This window comes from Fusarium redolens (assembly GCF_020744475.1).
Source record: "Fusarium redolens strain MPI-CAGE-AT-0023 chromosome Unknown BKA55scaffold_2, whole genome shotgun sequence".
Taxonomy (NCBI): Eukaryota; Fungi; Ascomycota; class Sordariomycetes; order Hypocreales; family Nectriaceae; genus Fusarium; species Fusarium redolens.
Genome location: NW_025763665.1, coordinates 2,341,502 through 2,365,177, shown reverse-complemented (window position 1 = coordinate 2,365,177; position 23,676 = coordinate 2,341,502). Strand labels below are relative to the sequence as shown.

Here is a 23,676-nt window from a genome sequence, read left to right as displayed (position 1 = left end):
TTCTAAGGACAGGACCGTGGAGTTTCGATGGCCATTTTGTGAGCATTTTTATTTTACTCAAAAAGTAGAGTCAATCCATGGCATCTCTCTTTAATGAAATCGCTGAATAGAGCAGACATCTTACGATAAGGAGTATACTTTGTGTCTCATCTCAACGTTTTGGGTGATAAAGACGACAATACATATTGATTGATTGGCTGCTTACCGTGACCCACTTCTTGACCGAGAGCAGACCTACACTTCACCTTATTGAGTCATCTTAACTTTACGCGACAAGCATAACAGAGCGCCAAGTTCCAACATCACAGTTGCCAGAATGCCTCCAGACTCTCTGTTAGACGAAGACGAGTCATACGTATCCTCGGAAGACTCAGACTTCGCTCTGGATGATTCACCCAACCAGACTTCCGACCACTCTGACCTAGAAGATCACAGCGACAAAACAACCAACAAACGAAGTCATTCACAACATGAAGCCGATGCGGGATATGACAATTCAGGTGATGAGGCGATCATAAAAAGGGGCGAAAAGCGTCGTAAGAAAACGCAAGCAAAAGGCGTGCGTGAAGACGGCGAGGGTGAGGGCGGTTTGATCAAGACTCGTAGACAGCGTGCCGCTGAGTATGTCTCTGATATCTAGATCCCTCGGTGCGTTCCACTGACAAGCAATATCAGGAAAGAAGAGCGTAAATATGCGACAAACAACGAGCCAGTCACTATTGACGTTGATGCGCTCTGGGCGCAAATGGTATCCAAACCACCATCTCAAGAAAGCAAGGACGACCAACCCAACAACGCAGATATAGCTACCAACTTTATTGACAAGCCAAACGACTCAGCTCAACAAAAACCCAATTCCATTATATCGGACTATTCGTCAGCAATGATTCGCATCAAACGCTCGTATAACTTTGCTGGCCGAGTTCACATAGAGGAGAAGCTGGTTCCGCGCGACTCAGCCGAAGCAAAGCTTTATCTTGCCTCACAAGGTCAAAACGCGCCCGAAAACAGCCCTGAAAAGCGCATTACCAGGAAGGCATTCCGATCGGCCTTCGAGCCTCAGGCGGATCTTCTACCCCAGCGGGCAGATCTGAATCTCGGAATGGCCGCCCGCACCAAGGCTGGCAAAGAAGCACATGCCAAGAAACTCAATGTTGTCGAGAAGAGTCGTATGGACTGGGCTGGTTATGTGGACAAGGAGGGCATCAAGGACGAGCTTGAGTTGGCTGGCAAGTCCAAAGATTCATACATGGCCAGAGAAGACTTCTTAGCAAAGAGCGAGGCACTAAGAGAAGAGGACTCGAGAAGGGCAAGGCTTGCTGGAAAAGTTTGATTTATCCTGTATTCTTGGCGTTTTGGCACGATACCATGGGGCTTAGCATCACTTTCCATACACTTCAGGCGTTACACGGTAGTTATATAGGCCTGCCATTGGACGAGGCAAGTGTCTACAATAATGGGTACGTCCAAAGGTCTCTCAAATAATTTTGGCTTTTCTTGAATATCGGAAACCAATCGTTTGTTTTGTTCGGAATTTTTGCCATGATCGTAAGCTACCACTTAATAACACATAGTGGGGCAGCCTTGTTGTAGTGGGATGCGAGGCTGAAAACTACCTGTAGCCAAAAATTCCTTCCAACATCATAATCCGAGCTCTTCGTTTATCATTCCAGACTTTAAATCAAATCCGCCAGCAATGGCTGTCTTAGGCAAGCGTAAAGCAGAGCCTGAGCCTGTAATATCCGAAGAAGATGCCGCAGCCATTTTCAGACGACATTTCGAGGCGCAATTTGCACCCTTGCCAGAGGCAGAAGCCGCTAAATCGAAATTTGAAAAGACGAAACATGAGAAAAATAGCAACGACATCGAGAGCGAGGAAGAGGAAGAGGACACCGACAGTAGCAGAGATGACGACGAATGGGGTGGCCTCTCCAACGATGACTCTATTCAAGAGGAAGAAGAAAATCCAACAATAGAGGTCGTAGACCACTCGAGCAAGCAACCACCGAAACCAGCGGCAATGTCAAAACGAGAGCTTAAAGCTTTCATGGTATGCATTACGTCCTATCGATCACTCCACAATATAGCACTAACAGGATATCCTCCAGTCATCACGACCTCCAGAGCAAATAACATCCAAAACCGAGCAGCCTCTATCAGCAACTTCATCCCCATCAGCCACCCTCCCTGAAGACGCACCCTCCCTTCTCGCTCAAGACCTTGAACTCCGACGACTCCTTGCAGAATCGCATCTTCTCGCGCCGACTATTTCAGCATCGGGTACTACCATTGCGCCAAAGGCTTTTGCTACGGGACGTACTCGTCAGAAGGCAACAGACTTGCGCGTCCAGGCTCTAGGATCCAAAGTATCGATTCACAAGCAAGAAAAGATGCCCATGAACATGCGCAAGGGTATTGTTGCTGCGGCAGACGCTCGCGAAGCAAAGCGAAGGAGAGAAGCTAAGGAGAATGGAGTAATCCTTGAACGAGAGACTGGCAAGAAGAAGGGTCGGAGAGATAGGGGAAGAGACTTTGCTGTCGACCGACCCGGAGTTGGTAGACTCAAGGGGGCAGAATTACGCTTGAGCGACAAGGACATCAAGAGCATAGAGGGTGGACGAGATGCGTTTGGTAGGAGGAGCCGGCGTTGACACAGTATTCGCACTTCCAATTAGACACCATCATCACTTTGAGCGGCAAGGTTTAGAAAGCGATGTAAAAAACAACGGTTTCTTCTTTTAATCTACCATGCATGTGACCCTTCCTAGTCAACACAGGCTCCCAGACATAATGCTAAGGAATACGCCCTTATTCAAGGAATAGGAACCATATAGATACAGATGCTTCCTCTGTCCACTTCAACTAAACATGTTCGTGATGCTCTTGACTACATGAGAATCTTCTCAGAAGCTATAAGAGCGTGAATCTATGGGGGCCATATTTTAAGCACAGGTAAGCGCTTCCAACCAAAAAAGAAAATTTAAAATATGAACAAAGGAAAAGTCAAGCACAGCGCACGCAAATAACCGTTGCAGATTTCCACCAAATTTGAAGCCATAAATCCCTTTAAGTCATGATCTGAGCACAGCTAAAATGACAAAGTCGTGCGCAGGTTTGCCGTTACATCATACCGCTTGCGTTGATAGCAGCCGGTTGACTCATTGTCATGGGCATACTGAGAGTCTCGAGACTATTATATGGTTGTGTGGGTGCGAGACTTGAGGGTGGAGTTGAGCCATGCGCAGCAGCGTTCAGGGAGCCGGTCACATAGGCGCTGTCAGAGTGTGGTGAGGCTTCTTCGAGTGAGCCAAGGTGGTCGTCACCAGAGAAATCCTCATCTTCTTCGCCTGACAGGTTCAAGGAACCATCTCCACCATCTTCACGGCCATGAGTACGCTTGTGTCTAGTACAGGGTATTAGTTAACAACTCCGTTGTATGGTTAGGTCTGCAACATACTGTGCCAGGTTATCGGATCTTGAGAATGCTTTACTGCAGTGGGGACAGATGTAAGGTCTCTCTTGTGTATGTGTTCGCACATGTCTATACCTCTGGTTAGGCTTCGCACCTTACTACGAGACGGCGAACTTACCGCTTGAGATGTTCCAAACGCTTGAAAAGACGGCCACATGTAGGAATGGGGCAAGAGTGTGACTTCTGAGGATAGGGGCCAACTTCCATGACTGTCGCGGAGCGAGCGCGTCTAACAGCGCCGTTGGGAGCAGGAACAGAGCGGCGCTGATCAGTGACATCACCAGGAAATTCCTCGCTAGCAAGATGAGGGAACTCTTGCTGGTGCATACCCATCGAGTGGGCAGCAGGGCTTCCTTCCACAGTCGATAGGGGGGTGCCATGCCTTGACATATTCTGGTGGTGCTGGGTGTTCACAGACACTGCGGAGGTGCTGTAGGAGAGACCAGGGGGTGAGTTGTCTGCCGATTCATCACCTTCAGCTACGGGGCCAACTGAGGCAGAAATGGATCGGCGAAGCTCAGAAGGTCGGTGAGTGTGAGTGTGTGAGGCTGCTTGGGCAGTAGCAGCTGGGGTCGTAATTGCCGACATAGATGGAGGAATGGATGAACGCCGTCTTCTCTGCTTATATGTCGGCGAACCTTCGATCACAGAGTAGACGTTGTTTGTACCGTAGGGGCGAGAGAACTGAGGGCCAGCCAAGTTGGAAGGTGGCAGTTGAACCATGCCGTTCAGACCGTTCATGCTAGCCATATGGTCAGGAATGGCCGAGTATAAGCCTGTCTCCTCATTGGCGATATACGCAGGCTCAGCCGAGATACCCAACGCCTGTTGAGGGGGCGTAATGGGTTCGAAGGATATTCCTCGATTGCTGTAATCCTCGTACTGAGAGGAGACGAATGAAGGGGCTGGCGAATACTCGAGACCATAAGCAGGCATGGAAGCATGACGCTGGTGTCCTTGAGTGATTGGGACACCATGCTGGTTGTACTGAACACGGGTGAAATCAGGTTCCCTCTTGACAGGGACGGCTTGGGCCATGGGGTGAGCCACCGCCATCGTGCCATAAGGTACCATTGCGTCCATCCCCTCCGCCAAAGGGGGCATGGACTGGGGCATCATTGTCGGGGGAGGAGGCATAGAGTCCATCGCACGCATGACTGGGGACGTGGACTGGCTCTGACTGAAAGCAGACTGCTGGGCGCTGAATGAGGAGGAGTTGGCTTGTTGCGCCTTAGTCAGTTGCTCATAGAGCGACTGAGACGAGTCGTACTGAAAAGACAGAGCCGGTTCGCTGACAGCAACGGTGGTGGCTTCCTGACCCATCTTCTCACGCTTAAGATCGCGTTCCAGCGCGTCAAGAAACAGACGGTCGTGTGGGACACTGTACCAGTAAAAGACCTTCTGCTTCTTTTGTGTTCGGATGCAGTTGTTCTTGTAGAGGAAGTCCAGGAAGGCACTCTTGGGCTCCTCCAGAGAAGCATCAGTTCCAGACTTGAGATTTCGCAAGTCAGAGAAGATGCCCTCCTCAAACTTCTTGGAGTTCTTGACAGGACGGCCAAAAGCCTGGAACCGGAACGACAGGCATCTCACAATATCTGTACCAGAAATGTGAAAAAGGTTGTTCCTAAGGTCAAGTTAGCAATCAAGCCCGTGGCTGACCCTGTCAATTTCATCTTACCAGAGAATGCAAGAGACATATTCGCCAGTTGGCAACAAGAATCGGCGAATGTACTGATCGGGCTGCCAGTCGACAGGGGCTGAGATGAGGAAGTACTTTACTAAGAAGGTGTCAGAACACAAGAGGCAACTTTCTCACATTGAGGACTCACAGTTGTCAACTTGCTGCAGGGCGACTTGGGCATCATGAGGCAGAGCTTGCTGAGCCTCAGTACTCAACATGAAGGTTTCGGGCTTCTGGGGCGCCATTGTAGAGTGTTGTGGATACATCTTGCCTGGCTCTGAAAGTGTTGTCTATAGTGACGTGACCGTGGTTGGTCAGTCGAGTTGATGGCGCTCAACGGCCGGAAGTCGTGGCGAAGCGAACCGAAAAGTCTAACAGATAGCAATCGAAACTCGTAGTAAGCAAGTAATGGCAAAACAATCAACAGTTTTAGCCAGATTCGATGAGAATAAAATGGTCGAGGCGCAGCCTGGATCCGAGTATAAATAATGATGGGAATGATGCTTGTTGACCAAAATTCGAGACCAGCCCGGAATAATGGAATCGCTGCGCAATGCGATTCAAGACTCAGCAACCGCGTCAAGCGAATGTGACTGAGAGGCGTCTGGAGTGCAACCGTCAAGGCGTAGGCGATGGTGGGGGGTCGAAGTCGAAGTTTCGCGCGAAACAAGAAATCGAACCAGATTAAAGCTATAAGCAAGCAACAATGGGGAAGCAAGAAAAGAAAAGATATCAACAGAGCCGTAGAGCAATGTTCATCAAGAGCGAGCAGTGGCTTCGTGAAGAAAAACGAAGGACAGCTGAGAGCGAAGCGGCGCGTTGAAGATGAACTTGAGACGTCGGGGGAGAAGACGGCTTCTATTGAGATGGAAAGAGAAACGAGTTTGAGGGCAACTCCGGAATGGGTCCGCGGAGTGTGGAGCGAGGGGAGGGGAGAAGGGAGGAGGGTAAAATGAAGGGAAAACAAAACGACAAGAGGAAAAGATTTCGGGAGGGAAATCTGAGCGGGCGAGCGAGGATATACGGGGGTTTAATGAGATGTTGCGTGGGAGAGTGTCGCGCCGATGGGTCTGGGTAGCAAGTAAGGCAAAGGAAGAACAAGGCAAGTAAGTGAGTTAAGAGACGGAGACCCATGGAAAGGAGGACAAAGTAACCCAAGGGCAAGTACCTGGGCCTGGCATGGCAGGTGCGTGCGGACAGATGGGGTGGGTTCCAATTAGGTTGGGATTGGACTTCTAGAGCACGCGCCAACCTGAAAAGCGAACGACGGCGTTGCGAGGGCGGGAGAGCAGCCACATACCACGCACGGTGCTTTTGGGGAGGAGCCAGGTGGGATGGAGGGTGGAGGCTTGCTCGTCAGCAACGGGAGTAGCGGAGTCAAGGTCAGAGCATGATTCAGCGTGCCAATCAGAGACAACAAGTGGAGGCTCATCATTCTGCTTGCGCCGGAGCAGGCACAGTGTGGCTTCCTCTTTGCTCCCTATGCACTGCAACTAAGAACCTACCTATAGATGGGAACGATAACGGACAATGGATGGATTCAGGTCACCTTTGATGGAACCTGCAATAGCTCTCTATTCCATGTCATTAATCCTATACTGCTTCTTGTTCCCGCTCGTCTTCTTTCCACTTATACATACGCCTCTACCCTGTCACTTTAGCAATCACCTAGACGCTTTTTGGTCTTTAGTTTATTATGGATTAGAAACCCCTGGAAGACCAAAAACTGGGCCAGTCTATGCTCTGGCAGTCTGGCTAGGAACGAACTCACATGGAGGCATGAGGCATTCTACGGTACAGTACTGTACAGTGCCATGCCCTATAGCATCACAACAGAAGTGACGAAGCTTATACGTTCGACACGGTGCCTCCGCACAGAGTGCTCCAGACAGTTCCCATATGAAAAGCGGGCTTGGAGCCTTGGTATTAGCATGTACACGCCCTTCATTCTTTGATATTATCGGTATGTAGTTGGGTGGAAGGCGTCGTGAAGCTCATCTCAAGTACCTTTTAGTAGGCTCCAACTTACGACCAGCACAAACGACGATAACTATTAGGTGAAGAAACAAGAATGGCTTCCCTGGCGGCGTGCAAAGAAGAGATGTGGACGTCAACAACGCCAACCAAGTCCTTCACCATTGGCTCCCTTGACTACCAGGTATTACAACAGTATCGACAGGTTGGTTCCACGCCCCTGCTTCAAAACAAACCCACGCTCCCTTCCGCGTCGGACGAGACTGACAAAATAGGGTTGAGGCCGAAAAGATCGACAAGGGTCGCGGAAACAAATCCAGAGTTGCATTTGCACCTAAGCAACGTGGGTAACGGCCCTCATTCTTGTCTTTGATTGCTGTCTCGCAACCATTATAATTCAAAGAGACAATGACTGGGGAAATGAATACAAAGCCCAAAAACTGAAACGTAAAACACAGACGGTTCTTGACCTGGCCGCGTCGTGCCGCTTGTCTCAGCCTAATAATTGGATCTCAAAGGCCTCTTTGAAGCCTAGCTTGAAAGTGTCTGAGCCAATCTCAAAACTGCTACACACACATCACCCGGCCATGGATGCTAGTGAGGTTCAATCAGCAACATATCAACTTCAGTGACCAGTAAGCAAGGTGTACCTTACTTCATAGTCCCCTTGATGGTCGGACAGTATTGTGTCGGGTTTTCGGTTGATTCGACGACTTTCATGAAGAATGGGTAGCGGGGTTTTCAGAGATTGGCATAATTACTATTACTGCTAGTCAGAACGCCTGAACCATCGGATGCTTTAGCGCTGTCGGCCAACCATGCTGGGTTTTCGTTTATCATCAGTTTCGAAGCCAAAGTTTCCCACAGATGCCAGCGACAGAATGTGGCTTTTGCCCAAACGAGCGTCGCAATTTCATCGCATGTTCAAGAGTCAATCTCGGAGATCACTATCTTACCATGCATTATAGTGTTCCTGCTAAAAGCATTGGGGCCAATTCATGTTCAATGCCTCGGCCTACGCTCTCCTAGCAAGCAGCAATTCCTATTATTACCAGGCACCACATTATTAATATGCAGGAACAGTCCGGTTACAACGTGGGTGGCCGGTCTAAGCTACGATCATAATGAAAGCAATAATTGATATCCTAAGGCCATCCCTTGGATGTCAAGAAAAGGGGTCAATGATGTCTTCGAAGATTTCAAGCCATCTATTATGTGTTTGATTACTACCGAGCACACAACAAGAGTAATCTACCAGTTGATGAAGCGAGATGGGTCCATTCTCCCTTGAGATCCCCCAATCGAACACAGACGCAGATTGCTCATCTAGTTGTTCTCGAGGGACTACCTCAGGTCCGTACAGTAGATCGCTCGTTGCATATGCACGACATAGCATTCATTATTCATGCTTGTTGAGCAACCAAACTTTATTCATTCATGTGGAGAAATTGTGCTATATTGACCACAAGGGCAGTGGTCATAATAATGTTCTCAAATTATTATCAACCATGTGTTTGCCAGCCAATACTCCATACAGCCCGTAACTACTTTACAAAACATCAACTGTTATTCTAAAACTGTACATGATAGATTTCAATTGATAATAAGGACATACTGCATCGCAAACATCAATATCAACAGAGCCTCATTGCAGAAATCAGCCCCCAAGCCACTACGTAGTTTCGTAGAGAAAGCATCATAGCGGGGAGATGCGCCCATGGGTAAGACCCAGAAAGAGCGTTTGATAAACAATCCCCGGCTATTGACGATCCCTTGAGCTGGATTCCACTCTGCAACGTCTGTGCCATCTTCTTTTGCTTCCATTCTCCTCTTCAGATCAGAAATGCCGGTGTGTTCCGCTAGCCAGTTGTGAGTCCTAATGCAGGACAAGGATATCCTTTCGACTTGCAGGATCAATTGTCCACACATCCCTGCCAGGGCTGTGTTAAGACAACGTCTTCATCGAGGTGAAACGTACCCGCAGGACTGCATCAGAGACCACATCCTCGCCTAGATGCTTGTGCACCAGTGATGCAGGACATCTGAAACCATCACACCCTTCAATGTATCCTGGATTGACAACCTAGGCGACCAAGAGGGTAGCTGGGTTGTTGGGTTACTCTGTTTTATGATTTTATCAAACATGATCGAATCATCTTCACGCTTTGCAAGGACTGTACGTATGTACATTCGTCCCAATTATTTTCTATATTGATTGGATACGAGTGCGTTGTTTTATGGACCAATATTCATTCCCATTACCTTTTTCCGTGGATTGACAGTTTGGTCGACTGGTTGAGAACTCTGCTGAACATTCGAATGTGAAAGCAGCAGGGAGCCTGTTGTTGAGCTTCTCAAAAGAGTTTGGTTTGTTTGGCTACCAGGATTTCCTGTTTTTCTCGAATCGTTATTATTGCCAACTCCGATAATCGCAGCTTCACCGAGACATTGTGCAAGCGAGTGCGGTATTGTGTGGCTTCCATGTCATTAATTGGGATACAATATGTGCGCCATCATGATCTCTCACATTTGCAGCCAAGCAACTAACAAGATCGGTCTGGATACGAGTAAGACTTTTTTCTTGATTTCTTGCTGGGGTTGACTTAACATTGAACCCAACGCCGTGTCTTGAAAGGATCTCATTATGACTTGTCAGATGAGATATCTGAACGGGAACCAGCTATGTCTGATTTACGGTCAGTGGCCTTCGCTTCATCAAATCCTCGGAGTCAACATCAATGAACCAATACGATCGAGTACCAGTTACTCAGTGGCTGGAAAAGTATGGTTGCATTGACTATTATGGTCAACATTACCCCTGAGTAATTTAAGATTACAATGAGATGCGTGACCACACGCGAGCCTGTGACCTCTGATTCGCGCTTTTGCGGGCCACTACAAGTCTTGAATGTCATGGCCTCATCTGTCTCTGCAAACTGGGCCTGTTTTGTCACTTTGTTCTGAGCGACACGAGTCACTCACTGGTGGCCCAGCTACTACGGAGTACGTTGTCCGTCCACATACCAAACGGTGCATCCACTCAGCTTGAGGTTAAAAATAATCTCGCATTTTCTGACCGCAAGCCAACGGTCGAGCGTCTATCCTACCAATCCGACATCAAATCCACAAGGCAGTGGCAGCGGCTTGCATTCACTGGGCCTCATTCCGTTTGACCTGCTTGACCTGCTCGGTTTTTAGCACTTGATAGCCAAGAACTTCGCCGGACGGGCCGCCACACAACTTTCAACGCTGGTGTTTCAAAAGCTGGTGTGTGTCCGAGTTTAAGTTGAGCGTCTGACATGGACCAATCACAAATTTAAGAATATTCCCTGTCGGCGTCACGCAAGATTTCTGTAGTCAAGACCCCGCAAGGGGTCCAGTTTGAGGTGCGTCTCGGCTGCTCAATTGGCTGTATCAAGTGTTCGCCCCAGCATCATCTTTATGCTTCATCTTCGTTCCAGCCTCCTGTGTTTTCGTTACATGCCAGAAATAGCATCAATACTATGTTCGTCAACCCAGCCGGCAGGGGATGGTCGCCGATCGGGCTGTCTCCCGGCGGTGGACCAATTCTTAGGGGTTTGTTTTTTCTCACTGGGATGTCAAGGATTAAGCTGATGGTTATCTTCCAGGCACAACCGTCACCTCCTCGTCAACTCAGCGCTAACTGAAGTTTCTCAGTCGAAGCCTGAAGGGCCCAGAAAGGGGCCGATTATGTCTTCACGAGGCCAAGACGAATCTACGAGACTTGCGTATAGTTTCGGAAAGTTTGGCCTGGGGTTGACAAAGATCGCTGTCATATAGTACACCCGTTTGTACAATCGACCCGCCCTTCAGTTGAGATTATCGCTGCCGCAAGCGGAATGTTCTATTCAGCTGAGAACTAAATTTGGTCGACTAGGTTTCTACCCTGCTGCCTCAAAGAGAAGATTCTGCATCTAGAACAGACTAATGACCTGAAACAGCCCAAGCCCCAGCCAGCGATCAAATTCACGATATGCTGCCCTGTTATCAGCTTCATTAGGAAGTGTACCAGTTGGTCCGTGTTAAACTATTCGCTGTAACCGAGATCTGTGTGGTCATCAAACTGAACTCCTTGGGCATCGTTCGACAACAATCCTGGAATTCGGCACTCTGGTACATCGATAACAGTACTTTGTGGCTCAAAGCCTTTTCACATCATATTGCCGAGATCGTGAAACGGACCCTGCCATCTGCTTCAAATACTTGAAACACCAAACCTCCAGCCACCAGCTTTTCCAGAAGATCTTGAAGCAGGCACTTTGCGCTGTCGGCCGTCAGACCTGTCACTTCATACTTCACACTCCTGTTTCCGGGGCATCAGGGGTCCATGTTCGCTTGTTCCTGCATATACGACCTCTCTATGCACAGCCAGACGTGATGCCCTCCTCCCTTGAGTCATGTTACCCATGGGTTATGAATTGAGGTAGTGGCTGAGTGGGTGTTCTTCTGCTATCCTTGGTGAAGCGAGCCAAGTCTTCAAAGTTTCAGCATACTTGGCACGCTATTCTCGTGAACCTGGTTTAACTGACTTCCTCATATGGCATCTAGGTATCTGTGAATGCAACATCATTCAAACAAACGGGGTATGTCAAACTCACTTACGCCACTTGATTGTTTGATCGGCAACTTCTCTGTCCCTGTTCTCGGTCGTGATCTAGATCCGAAAGTCGGTTTCGAAGCGAGGTGGTTCTCATGACATTGGAAACAAAGGTCAATGCTATGGCAGAACACTTTAGAGCACTTGGTTCAGGGTTTCCATTATGACGTTTTGTGTCGCCACTCTATCGTTCTTCAGCATAGCATTTCCCCGACCACTCTGCCAAGACGGTATTACTCTCTAGTTTATCGGAAAGCTCTTCTCATGATCAGAACAGATCCGAGTCTGGACCACGCGCCCCATCAAGGCTCCTCATTGTGAAACAATGCAACTATCAGAGCTTCCTCATCGACAAGCCCAACTGTGATGGCATAACGTCGCTGACGACAAACCCACAGCTCTGCATCCTCCCGAGTGGTTGGTTTCCGGTGGTCAATACTTTGAGGGTCGTCAGACTAAATCGGCCTGTCACTTGAAGGCCTCGCCCAGGCTTACCAGGATAGAAGGATCGCCACTGTCTTTGGTTGAGCAGAATCTTCAGCCCCTCCAGTTGCATCTGCTTTCTCCTCCGTGGTTGATCTGGCAGCCACCGTGTGCGCGTGCTGAAAACTAGCTCGCTGATGTGCTTGTTTCGAATAAGCTCACCTATCTTAGATTCTTCCTAGATGACCGGTCAAGACACCAGATATGGGTTCTAAGGCGCGTGTCTAGACGTAGGTAAACCAAACAGTCACGATATAAATAGTAGTCTCCCTTATTTAGTTGTTTGTTTTGTTTCTGAAACGTTCCATAGGTTGTCGTCCCTCGAAACCGGTCAGGTTCGCGAATGGCCGACCTGCAGCTGTATTAAAGAGTCAGCGCATATTGAAACGCAGGCACAAGACAACCCCAAAGGCGGTATGCGCCTGTCTGGTAATTCTGAGGATTATGAGATAACGTGCTTTGTTTTTGCTGGGAGCTAGTTAATGTAGATGAAATAGTATAGGGTAGATTCGAAGCACCCAGTTCAATTACTGTTCCATCCTAAACTCAGAACCAGTCCGCCCACTAATGTCATTCTGTTATCAACTGCACTGCGCAGGTAACTTAGTTTAATGTGAGTATATAGTGGTGGTGGTTAGGAACCACCTTGAGTATGTATCTATGGCTAGTTTCCTACAGTGGTGATGAGACCTAGACGAATTTGGCATGGAGTTCAACGAAAACAGCAATGTAAGTTAGAAAATGAGAATCAATAATTGTACTAAGAAACTCCTGAATCATGTCGTTTGAAGAATCCGATGAATCCTCACGAACTGTTCGTAGAGCATCAATGGGCTATCAAAGCACAATATTTTAAAAACCCTATCTAAATATATATACATATTCGCTACAGCCACCAACCCACACCCCCATGATTTCAAGTCTGGGAAGAGATCACTATTCAGTTCCCATAACAGTTCGAAGAACTCTTTAAGATCTCGCCTCCTCCAATTCGAGCTCAAGCTGTCGGATGCGCTCGCTCTGATCCTGGGAGCCGGAGCTAACCTTACGCTTGAGAGCCTCGACTTCTGCGGTGAGCAGGGTGATCTGTTGGCTCTGAGAGTTGATAAGCTTTGTCTGGCCTTCGATGAGTTGCTTGATCTCCGCAAGAGAAGAGTCACTACCGCTGGGGGTGGAGGAGACAGCTCGGGGGGCTGAAGGTGTGACGGCCGGAGCCGCAGAAGCGGAGGCAATAGGAGCTTTAACTGGCGAAGAGGGCTTCGCAGTGACGGAAGTCTGAGGAGTGGAGGCAGTCTGCGATTGAGCAGGAGGAGTAAACTTTGCCGGGACAGCTTGACGCTGAGCAGGTCGTGAAACCTCCTCGAAGCTGGAAGCATCATCATCCTCCTCCTCCTCCTCCTGCTTGTCCTGGTATCTGGAAGCCATAGCAGAGATCGATCCCTTCTGTTCATTCATAGTGGGAGGAGGAGATCGTAGTGCCGGAGCTGGCTTGGATTCTTCCTTCTTTGGCTCCTCTATCTTGGGTGCAGGCTTCTCAGTGACAGGAGAGGGAGCTGCAGGAACCTTGTAGTCAGAGGCGATCTCCTTGGGTGCAGTGCCGTCGTAGACGCTCTCGAGGTCAATCTTGTTAGGGATAGCAGTCTTGCCATCGAGCCATTCCTTAGCAGTCGCGGCGGGCTTGGTGCCAGTGGCAGGAGGGAAAATATCAGCCTGGAAGGTCTCGGCGCGTCGTGGCACAGTGAATGAGATAGGCTCAATGTAAGAGTCGTTGACTGTTTTGTAAGCCCTCATGACCTCATTCTCGTGGGTCTAGAACTGTTAGTAAATGTAACACAAGATTCGATACAAGAAAACTGTACATTGATGCCCCGTCGGGGCATAAAGGCGATACCGCGCTGGGGGTCGCCGGATTTGTACTCGCTAAGGAACTCGAACTTGTCGTTCTCGTATTCAAAGTATCGAATGTTGCCATCACTGAGCAGTGTTAGTATTGTCGCGAAATATGCAACAAGATGAGAACTTACCCCTTGCCAGCAAGGTACAGGCAGTTTGAACCATCATCTATCACGTATTTAGCATTGGCGCAGCCCGAACGGTGGAGGATAGACCTTACCCCAGAAAGGCATGCAGACGCCAGAGATGGAATCCAGCATGGTGAATCCGCCGATGGGCTCCGTCCTGCCAGGCTCCCAGAGGGCTATTTGTCGTTCACTCATACGCGAGAAACCGGTCGTAGCGAAGCGGTTGTGCTCTCCCAGCCAGACAGCGCGACTGTTCTTGGCACCACCATGGCCGGGCGCTTCGTGAACGGGTTTTTCCTGTCGGACATCCCACACCCGAATCTTCTTATCTCGCGAGGTGGTAACGAGCATGCTACCGCTGGCATTCCATGACAGACTCTGGACGATATCGTTGTGCTTGAGAGTAAGAGGCGACTGGCCGGTGCCAACGTCCCAAAGCTTGACGGTGAAGTCACCAGACGCGGAGGCGAGAATGTTTTCGGCCGCAGGATTGAAAAGGACCTGTCCGACCTTTCTGATCGGGGATTAGTGACTTAATTGGCAAGCGATAATATGTGAGACCAACCTGGGGTGGCCAGCAAGCTTGCTCACGGGTGCGACATCAGTAATCTCCTCGGCGTCGGTATGCAGCGTAAAGCCCTCGGGGACCTCCCATATAAAAACCTTTCCATCATCGGATGCAGAGGCGATGATATTGTCGTGGAAAGGGTTCCTTGAATCATCGTCAGCACCTACGCAGCTCAGGGGCCCAACAAGGGGAATGCATACCAGTCGGTATCGAGTACCGCAGCAGTATGGCCACGAAACAGTGGGATCTGGTCGGGGAGCTTTCCACGCTCATTCAGAGGAATAACAGCGAATGCGCCGCCACCGGAGGCATCCCAATTGACTGAGAGATACTCGGGGTTGACCTAAACGAACCCAACCACCCCCTAAATCAGCGCGCCGAACTCTCCAGTTGAAAGACTGATTGCACCACGCGCCGCGGTGCAGTACGACGCACCTTGACCAAGTTTGTGTCCCAAGCATTGCGACTGATATGGAGATTGTCGTAGCAAAATTCCTTTCTCGTGGACTTTCCAAAGACGTGTCCTGGCGAGCAACGTCAGCATAACGGATCTGGGCGCGGACGGTTTGCGCCAGCACGTACGATACTTGGACGCCCGTACAAAACGGCCGGCCATGGTGATTCGTAGTGATTAAGAGTAGATTAAATAGAATGACTGTGTATAAGGCGACAAGAGGTTGTTATTCGAGAATCGATTAAGTCGCTAAAGGGTCAACTTGGCAACGATGCCGTGGTTGTAGCTGGAAAGGTAAGATGTACTAATACGGGGTGAGGTTCTGCAGCTAAGGTGTGAGCCACTATAAATTACGCTGCGCCTCACAAGCTCCCCGCTAAGATATCCAGGTGGGTCGTGCCACTCAACATCGCTCGCATGAACATGAATACGTGTTGTTCGTGGGTTGTCACGTGCCATCATCTACAACATCACCATGAAAAAACCTAGCAAAGTACTTCTCTTACACTTAGTGACATTTTAGACGATCATTATAATCCCATGCTATAAACTGAAATCCCTTGGCGCGCAAGCGCCTATTACCCCGAGAAACAAGTGAAACAATAATAAGCCATGTCCTTGCCGACGCCTTGTAAGTGCATAAACGGCCAATGCTCCCAATTTCCTCAGTCAAGGATACAACAGCCCTCCCAACTCCAATCATATTACAACATCAACGTAGTATCCCATCAACCGTCAACCATATAAACCAATGCCAGAAGAATGGAGAACAGAGACATCTATCACGGATATCCTGCTGGTCCTGAACGCCTGGTCCAGGTAGTAGTGTTACGGCGTCCAGCACCTTGTCTCATTTTCGTCTCCGTCATAACAGCTTGTCCAAGCCACATCGTGTCTTAGAGGAACATACTCTTAGGCCGTGAGTTCACTCGGCGACCTGATGCTCGGCGACGTAGTTGCTCTTCTCGTCGAAGGACCAACTGACACCACTTGGCCTTTGCTCGCTGATTTGAAGAATCATCATCTGGATTGTCACGCCCAACAACGTCGGTGAGGACCTTCATCCAGCCTTCCTTGTCTGCAGCTGTGTCTGCGTAGAAGTCGATAAGTTCACCGTTGTTGAATCGAATACGGAATCCTTCCTCGACAAACATGTAACCTTCTTCATCTTCCGCAAAAGCAGATCGACGTCGTCGGCCCCCCCTGCCAGTGGTCTCCTTTTCTGTCAACGCTCGGCGATCGTCAATTAGCCGTTTGGCGTTGGCCAGGTTAATAGTAGCTCGAGGTTGACGAGTTGCCTCATGATAAGCAGTGAGCTTGGTGCCCACAAGCTTGAAATACCTGCGACGCCAGTACTGGATCAATGTTAGCTTTGAAAAGAGAATAAGAGCAGGTCAGTAAGAACTTACAGGACAATCACCACCTTGTTGACTGAGGTGACCCTCCCAGTTGCGCGACATTCTCTCCTCTGCTGCCTTGAGTTCCCGAATGCATGAGTTCATACTTTTGGGCATATCGTCGTCCGTAGCATTCTTAGGGCGAGGAACAAAGAGGAGCTGGAGCTCCAACTTGCCCACCTTGTAGGGTGCACGTCGGACAACGGCCGTGTTGCCACGCTTGCTTTTGACACTGGACGCAAATCCAGCCTCTTCCGTGGCCCATTCATTGAAACAGGCAACCTCGGCCATATAAGGTCGACCAAAGCACCGACTCTCATGTTCCCGAAGACAAACATAGGCGCGACCGAAGCTACCGTCCTCCGCAGCCAGAGGGGATAGAAGCTCGTAAGCTGTGGGAGGTCCGGTGCGCTGCTTGGCCTGGGCGTCTTTTTGTTGCTGTACAGCTCGCTCCTCTTCTTCCCGCTGGCGGAGCTCCAATTCTTTGCGTTTCTTTGGTGATGCGAATACCCTGCTGAAGGTCGAGGTTTTGTGCTTATGGGTCTTGACTGTAGGTGGCGGCGGCTTGGCACGCTCAACGGGTTTCTCGAGCTTAACGTTGAGGGTCAGTTGAAACTCGAGGTCATTAGGCACGACGAGTTCAAACTCCTGGCCAATTGGGGCATTGCGTGCTAGCTCAAGCCATGCTGTAGTCACACAATGTACACCATTATCGAGGGTGAGACTGAACCAAGTTCGCTCATCTGCTTCTGTTAGACGTACCCTTGACCAGTTAATGGCTGAAACTCACTTCTTGGAAGAGGCAGGTCAAGATCCTTGACACCCATGACCTTGACGAATAGCCGGCCTCTCTCTCCGCTTTCTGGTGTAGCCATTTCAAGGGTCAGGTCCTCGTCGATAGGAGTATGACTGACGGCTGTTGCGTTACTTTCTTGACCGGGCATGGGGGGCACAGGCCCAGTGCTGCCGCCAACACGCTTCCGCACGCTTCTCTGGCGAGGCTTACCGTTCCATGGCTCGACAATGCATGACATGGGCCTATCCTCCTTGACAGGAGAATTTCCGACGGATCTGGCAACTCGAAATTCTTCGGTATCCTTGTCACTGGCGGTAACAACTTTCGTGTTTTGTCGCATAAGATAACCGCGCTGACGACGAGATGTTACGTTAGCATTGAGTCCTTCAGCGATTTGTTGTTGGGCTTTTGCTGCAGACACTTGTCTGCTGGGGCTGTTGTAGGCTGGGGGTTGAGTAAGGAGATTGTTGTAAGCCACCTTTTGCGCCTCGATGACTCGCTCAAAGTCTTGGTCGAGGCTGAGACCTAAGTCAAGATCCAATGTCAAGCTGCGGTTCTTGAAGCTAGGATGTCGGTTGATGAATTCGTCACCAGTGAGCAAGAGTCCATTATTGTCCTTCGAGAGGCGCTTGCTATGCTTGTCGGGAATCGGCGGGACATCAGGCACCTCCATGCTCACTTGTCGGCGAGCCTCTCGCATCGCACTAATGTCTGAGGGAGTGTTTGACAAACGAGTCTTAAGTTTTGAACCCGGGGCCTTGATGGTGGCAGATCGCTCGGGGATAGCGGCTTGCTCAGGTTCTTCCACACGGACGGGAACTGGGTGATGAATAACCGAGTCTGGTGTACTGGGGCAGTCATCCTCATATTCGTCTTCAGGATCACCCCATCCAGTACCATCGTACTCAGGCTTGGAGAGATGCTCAGGAGTGAATGGGCGCTGAAGGTAAGCATGAGCATCAGCCATTTTGAGAGCTTCAGGCTCCTTGGCTTCTTTCACGGGCTCTTCAACTACCTCAGGCTCCTCAGGCTCGGGGAGCATGTAAGACTCAAAATCTCGCGAGAAGGAGGCATCTTTGTCACCAGAAGCAAAGTCTGGCAATGATGATACGCTCTGGTTTTGTGTATGAGTAGGTCTAGGTGTCATGACCTCCTCTCGGAGGTCGGCGAGCTCTGGACTTTCCTTTCTTGCCTCCTCTTGGACTTTTTCAGGTTTGGCTTGTGCCGGTGTAGGCTCCTGCGACGAATAGTGACTTTCACTATCACTGTCAGCTGGTAGCTCCAGCTTGGACTCCTCTTCATCGAAGTCGACGTCTGAGTCCTCGTAAAACTCAATCTCGTTCTCAGGCATTCTTCTGATGATGACACTACCTTCCTCTTCCTCTTCTTCCTCATCATCTGACATATCGTGCAAAGAGTCTTCGGTAGACGGAATAGGCACATCAGGGTCCGCAGGAACCTGCCTTTCAGGGCTTCTGCTTGGGCTTCTTGAGGTAGGAGGGGAAGAGAAGATGCAATCCTTTTCTTGATCGGATGCTTTGTTGTTACCGTTGACCTTTCGCATGATGGAGTCCCGGGAAATACGAGGAGGTAATTGATAATCATCAAGAGCCGACATGTCGCCAACAACGTCATCCTGTTCTTGAAGAGCATCGTTGAAGCTGGTTGTTGACTCAGGCTCGGAAATTGGGCTACTCAATCGTTCGCGGCCATTAGCTCTACGAAGGCGACGCTCACGCTGCTGCTCAGCTGCTGTCTTGCCATCGCCATCATCTGACAACATCATGAGTCTCAATCGCTCCTCAAGCGACATCTTGGCGTTGCCAATGCTATGGATGTCTGACTTGCTTGTGGCAGAGGCTTGAGGAGGAGAAGGGAGGTTTCTGTTAGACCCAAGCATTCGTTCTGCGGTTGCTGACAGACTTGGCGATGCAGGTGAAGAGGGTGCAGAGTTGTTGCGGGAATGACTCATAAAACCGGGAAGAGGTGGCAGAGGTCGATGCTCCCCATTTGAAGCTGTGGAGTCACTTCGAATGTGCAAAGGACGACCAGCCGTGGCAGCAGAAGGTGTACTCTCAGGCATGGGACTGTCACTATACTCGCGGGGCCCATTGCGGTTCACCATGGGGCTATCACCTCTCCAATCATCAGGTCCAACAACAGGAGTTTTGTCTGTGTCTTCCAGAGAAGCGTCAAAGCTATCGCCCTCAAGATCGACACGGCCAGGATCATAGAGGACGTCATCATCATCCTCATCATACTCGATTGACTCATAGCTACCCTCACGAGAGTTGGTGCCAATAGAAGACAGGTCAGGAGTTGCCATCTCATATTCGTTGATCTGAGGAGGCGCGGCATCAAAAGTCACACTTTTTGCATGACGACGTCCCATTGGATGATCATCGTCCTCTTCGGGTGAGCCAAATGACCAAGTGTTTGTCTCCATGTCAAAGCTGTTCTTGAACCTTGAGTGTGAAAGGGAGGACTTTGTAGGCGACACTTGATCTCGGCTGGGCGTCAGAGGACGATTCGGTGAGCCGGCTGCCTGAGTAGACGACTTTGGACTGACGGCGGGAATAGTCATCGCGCTGTCACTTCGAGAATGACCAAAGATTGGGCGCTCGATAGTCGAGGAGCGGAAGGATCCAGTCGACCCAAAGGCGTTCCCTTGGACCTTAGCGAGGGGTCTTTCGATCTGAGGGATTCGAGTGGGATCATATTCCTGCTTCTGTTCGAGTGCAAGGATGTTGCTGTTCCTCACTCGAGATGCTTTCTGAAGACGCTCAATCGAAGAGCGGCGGTTTGGTGATGGTGACCCAGATCCGTACAGGTTTTCAGAGTTGCGGTTTTGCCAAAACAAACGAGGAGATGTCACTGATTCCACAGGTGAAGGCTGGAATGGTGACGAGTCGGGATTTCCGGGGGACTTCTGCATGCTATCAATACAGAAGGCCAAACATGAGCTGGCGGTCAGCCGACGTACCTTGGGAGAACCAGTAGATTGTCTATGCCAGCTGGGAGAGTTTCTTCTCATCTCTGTCGGTGAGAGCTCCGACAGCGGGCGAGGGATTCCACTCGCCATGATGGATGGACCTTTGGTTGGTGTAGTTGTCTTGTTGATTCGCAAGGGGTGCACCTGAGATTTAGTCAGAGACATTTTGCCCGAGAATCAGGGCGAGTGGCGCGGTCTACATACCGATTCAGTAGCCATGCTACAGTAGTGATGGGTAATGTTGTCGCAAGTTGAAGCAAGCGACTATCAACGCATTGGTATGCGAGTCAACTATACACAAGGAAATGAAGCAGAGGAATGTTGCGACTCGGTGTGCAGCACAGCACCAAGTGCGAATGAATGCAAGTAAGAAATGCGACCAATGTCTGCTGATAGAAGAAAGAAATACGCCTTGAACGGGCAACCAGACGACAGCTCTATCAAAGGCTAGACGACTCGACTCGACACAACTTTCACGAAGTGATGTTATGTTATGAAAGTCGTAGGTTAGAAGAGCGTCTATGGCGAGTTGATGTGTTTAAGGGAAGCACATAAAGCAGCCCAAGGGATGTGCCTGATTGGACGATGGGAAAACAAACATGGAAGGCGTTGCCTGGGAGACGTTAGACAGAACCGAGCTAAAGTCGGACGTTGGAGACGCTAATCATCTTGCTACAATGCAGCAGGGTGCTAGAAACTTACCCCGCCCCTGCTATAGCGGCTCCCCTCCAAGGACGATCCAGAGCTTCCCTCCACTACAAGGGACGCCAACCCAGCATCCCTTACAGCGTCGCAACAGGAGGACTGCGCGCTACACAGCTCACAGTCGCCATGGCAGCAGCGCAACCAGCCGCACTTCAAAAGCAAATAATTGGTTGCTTGGCCCAGCATCATCCTTGATAACCTCTGCAACGCAATGTTTACATGAGCGCAGCCAGTGTTTAGTGCTTGTTGTTTTCCCCAACTGAGCTTCCTCTCTATGACGTTTTTTTCTTCCGATTTCGTTTCACCCCTGGAGATGGAGAAAACTCAATGGGGTCTGTGGCACCAAACTGCGGGTTGCTGCAAGTTTTCTGCAAGTTTGTGCGTAGTAAATCAGTCGTGAAGTCTCACAGTAGTGATCTTGCATTCAATTTCCTTTTTTCGCTCCTCGTACCTAACCTTAGTACTTACCAGAACCTCAAGATCCCCCACCCTGTCGAGCATCCACCAGTCTAAAACGATGCCTCTGCCATGTCTTGCATCACGATCTTCCCGAGCACCACTTGAGGCTATTCTGGCACTAAACCTGGCGTTAGATAGCTCATCAGAAAACATATCCACACCTGGTTCTCTGTGCTCATGTTTGTTTCTTACTAAACGTTGTTGTTTACAATAGAGTCTCACATTGTCTTTCCTATCTCATCCGCACTGACCTTTCGCTTAACCACGGGCCAGGTCTGGATCTTTGTTTTTGCTATTCGATCATTATTAATGTACATAGTATTTCGAATCAATAATATCATGGACCTGCATTACTTCGATCGATTCAATACGACGCAACCAGCCTTGGTTCCTGGCTGGCCGCAGCTTCTTGTGCAAAGCTTACGAGATCTAGATTTCGACACGTCCACTTTCAGGTGGGCATGAGAGATACAAAAATGTCTTAACACTAAATCAAATCAATAAATCGTTTATTTATTATGCTGGAACCTTAGGCAGAACTACCAAACATTTCCTGCCATTTGCCAGAGTGATGCCTGTAATGATACCTTAGTGATTAGGTAGGTGACCCTAGTTTGATGGCCGCTATAAGCATAGGCACACTAACTAACCTTGATAATGTTCTGTCACAGGGTAGTCGACTGCTCTACTCTTCTTGGAATTCACTGGTGCAATGTTCATATATCATACAGCTGCATGCAGCCTCACCAATATTGCTGCTTCAGAATTAGTTCAAAAGTGATTCTATTTTCTTTCTAATTGCCTTGCTTCTTGTTCCAAGCAACGCAATCATCAAACTTGACACCCGAGCCTCCGAAACAGTCCAATGCGCTTCCAATTGTGAGATCCACCTTACCGTTGCTAAGCTTCTTCACATTCTCCAAGTCTTCAAGATGTCTACCACCTCCAGCATAAGTTACTGGAATCGAACACCATTCAGAAAGACGCCGCACAAGCTCCTCATCAACTCCCTTTTGTAGACCCTCGTTATCTGCAGCGTGGATCAAGAACTCCGAGCAGTAAGGCTCTAAAGACTTGATAGATTCTATGCCTGGTGAGTAAGTGACTTTGAGCATACTTGCGGATGTTTACCTTGGTTGACTTCCATATCTGTGATTGTTTGCCATTTGTTCATTGCAACGAACCAAGAATCTTCTCCTCGACGACGGCAGCTCAGGTCAATAACAAGCTTGTTCTTATCACCGCCAAGAGCTTGCAACACTGCGTCAAGCCTCACTTGGCTGAAACGGCCCTCGGGGAAAAGGTACGATGTAATGATGACCTAATGGATGTTAGATCGCTCGTATGTGATGCTTTCTTTGCTGTACCTTCTCTGCTCCAGCATCCAGCCATTCCTTTGCGTTCTTGTCATTAATGCCACCTCCAACCTGAAGACCACCCGGCCAGGCTTCAAGCGCCTCTTTAGCAGGCCCCTCATTTCCTGAGCCTAACATAATGACATGTGCACCAGTAAGCTCATTGTCGCGGTATAACTGAGCAAAATGAGCCGGGGGATGTTGCGAGACATAGTTGGTTTGAAGAGCCGACGATGTGCTGTCAAGCGTACCGCCAACAATCTGCTTGACCTGACCTGCGTGAAGGTCAATACAGGGCCGGAATCGGGTCATAATGAAGATGAGTTTGGATGATCAATTCAGGTTAAAGATCAAACTATGTGGCTTTCGTCCCACCCACCACCACCAGGCAGAAAATCGAAGAAAGGCGGGGCAGTTGTGATGAGTATTGGATAGTGGTTGTTGAACTCAATTTAGAAGGTATACTTCGATTTGGAAGATATCAATTGGTTTGAACTCGCCTGGAGAGCCCCGGAGAGTCGAAGGGAAGCCTAGCTCTTCTATGAGGTACTGAAGGACAAAGAAGACTGTTAGATGTATCTAATGAAGTATATTCTGATTGGTACATGTGGTTCCAGTGCTATCTTATCACCTTAGTGAGTACTGAGCTCAAAATCATGAGTGCACCTCTTTTTCATGCATTGATTAGTGATGAAGGACCA

The 23,676-nt window shown here is 49.3% G+C and overlaps 6 protein-coding genes across 6 annotated transcripts; 2 read left to right on the top strand and 4 right to left on the bottom strand.

The window, feature by feature from the left end:
- The first annotated feature begins 237 nt into the window (after window positions 1–237).
- BKA55DRAFT_555446 (bucentaur or craniofacial development-domain-containing protein) lies at window positions 238–1,627 on the top strand. Its single transcript, XM_046191639.1, has 2 exons — window positions 238–621; window positions 676–1,627. The coding sequence occupies exons 1-2, from the start codon at window positions 317–319 to the stop codon at window positions 1,331–1,333; spliced, it is 963 nt and encodes a 320-aa protein (XP_046055198.1). The 5' UTR covers window positions 238–316; the 3' UTR covers window positions 1,334–1,627.
- Window positions 1,628–1,696: 69 nt separating this feature from the next.
- On the top strand, window positions 1,697–2,651 carry BKA55DRAFT_684645 (uncharacterized protein; the record flags this gene model as incomplete). Its single annotated transcript, XM_046198670.1, has 2 exons — window positions 1,697–2,050; window positions 2,109–2,651. 2 exons carry the CDS (start codon window positions 1,697–1,699, stop codon window positions 2,649–2,651), a joined length of 897 nt encoding a protein of 298 aa, XP_046055197.1.
- A 234-nt stretch (window positions 2,652–2,885) lies between these two features.
- Window positions 2,886–5,715, bottom strand: BKA55DRAFT_177485 (STE like transcription factor-domain-containing protein). Its single transcript, XM_046185031.1, has 5 exons — window positions 5,302–5,715; window positions 5,151–5,250; window positions 3,591–5,096; window positions 3,458–3,541; window positions 2,886–3,403 (listed from the first exon to the last, which is right to left on the bottom strand). Exons 1-5 carry the CDS (start codon window positions 5,417–5,419, stop codon window positions 3,121–3,123), a joined length of 2,091 nt encoding a protein of 696 aa, XP_046055196.1. The 5' UTR covers window positions 5,420–5,715; the 3' UTR covers window positions 2,886–3,120.
- Window positions 5,716–13,197: 7,482 nt separating this feature from the next.
- BKA55DRAFT_711969 (uncharacterized protein) lies at window positions 13,198–15,827 on the bottom strand (the record flags this gene model as incomplete). Its single annotated transcript, XM_046200811.1, has 8 exons — window positions 15,400–15,827; window positions 15,253–15,341; window positions 15,018–15,160; window positions 14,815–14,961; window positions 14,342–14,763; window positions 14,253–14,289; window positions 14,061–14,202; window positions 13,198–14,037 (listed from the first exon to the last, which is right to left on the bottom strand). Exons 1-8 carry the CDS (start codon window positions 15,431–15,433, stop codon window positions 13,198–13,200), a joined length of 1,854 nt encoding a protein of 617 aa, XP_046055195.1. The 5' UTR covers window positions 15,434–15,827.
- Window positions 15,671–21,004, bottom strand: BKA55DRAFT_555422 (uncharacterized protein). The gene is made up of 4 exons (XM_046191638.1): window positions 17,943–21,004; window positions 17,459–17,816; window positions 16,681–17,411; window positions 15,671–16,626 (listed from the first exon to the last, which is right to left on the bottom strand). The coding sequence occupies exons 1-4, from the start codon at window positions 20,619–20,621 to the stop codon at window positions 16,168–16,170; spliced, it is 4,227 nt and encodes a 1,408-aa protein (XP_046055194.1). The 5' UTR covers window positions 20,622–21,004; the 3' UTR covers window positions 15,671–16,167.
- A 1,329-nt stretch (window positions 21,005–22,333) lies between these two features.
- Window positions 22,334–23,665, bottom strand: BKA55DRAFT_555419 (uncharacterized protein). Its single transcript, XM_046191637.1, has 3 exons — window positions 22,988–23,665; window positions 22,752–22,941; window positions 22,334–22,704 (listed from the first exon to the last, which is right to left on the bottom strand). Exons 1-3 carry the CDS (start codon window positions 23,285–23,287, stop codon window positions 22,415–22,417), a joined length of 780 nt encoding a protein of 259 aa, XP_046055193.1. The 5' UTR covers window positions 23,288–23,665; the 3' UTR covers window positions 22,334–22,414.
- Between the last annotated feature and the right edge of the window lie 11 nt (window positions 23,666–23,676).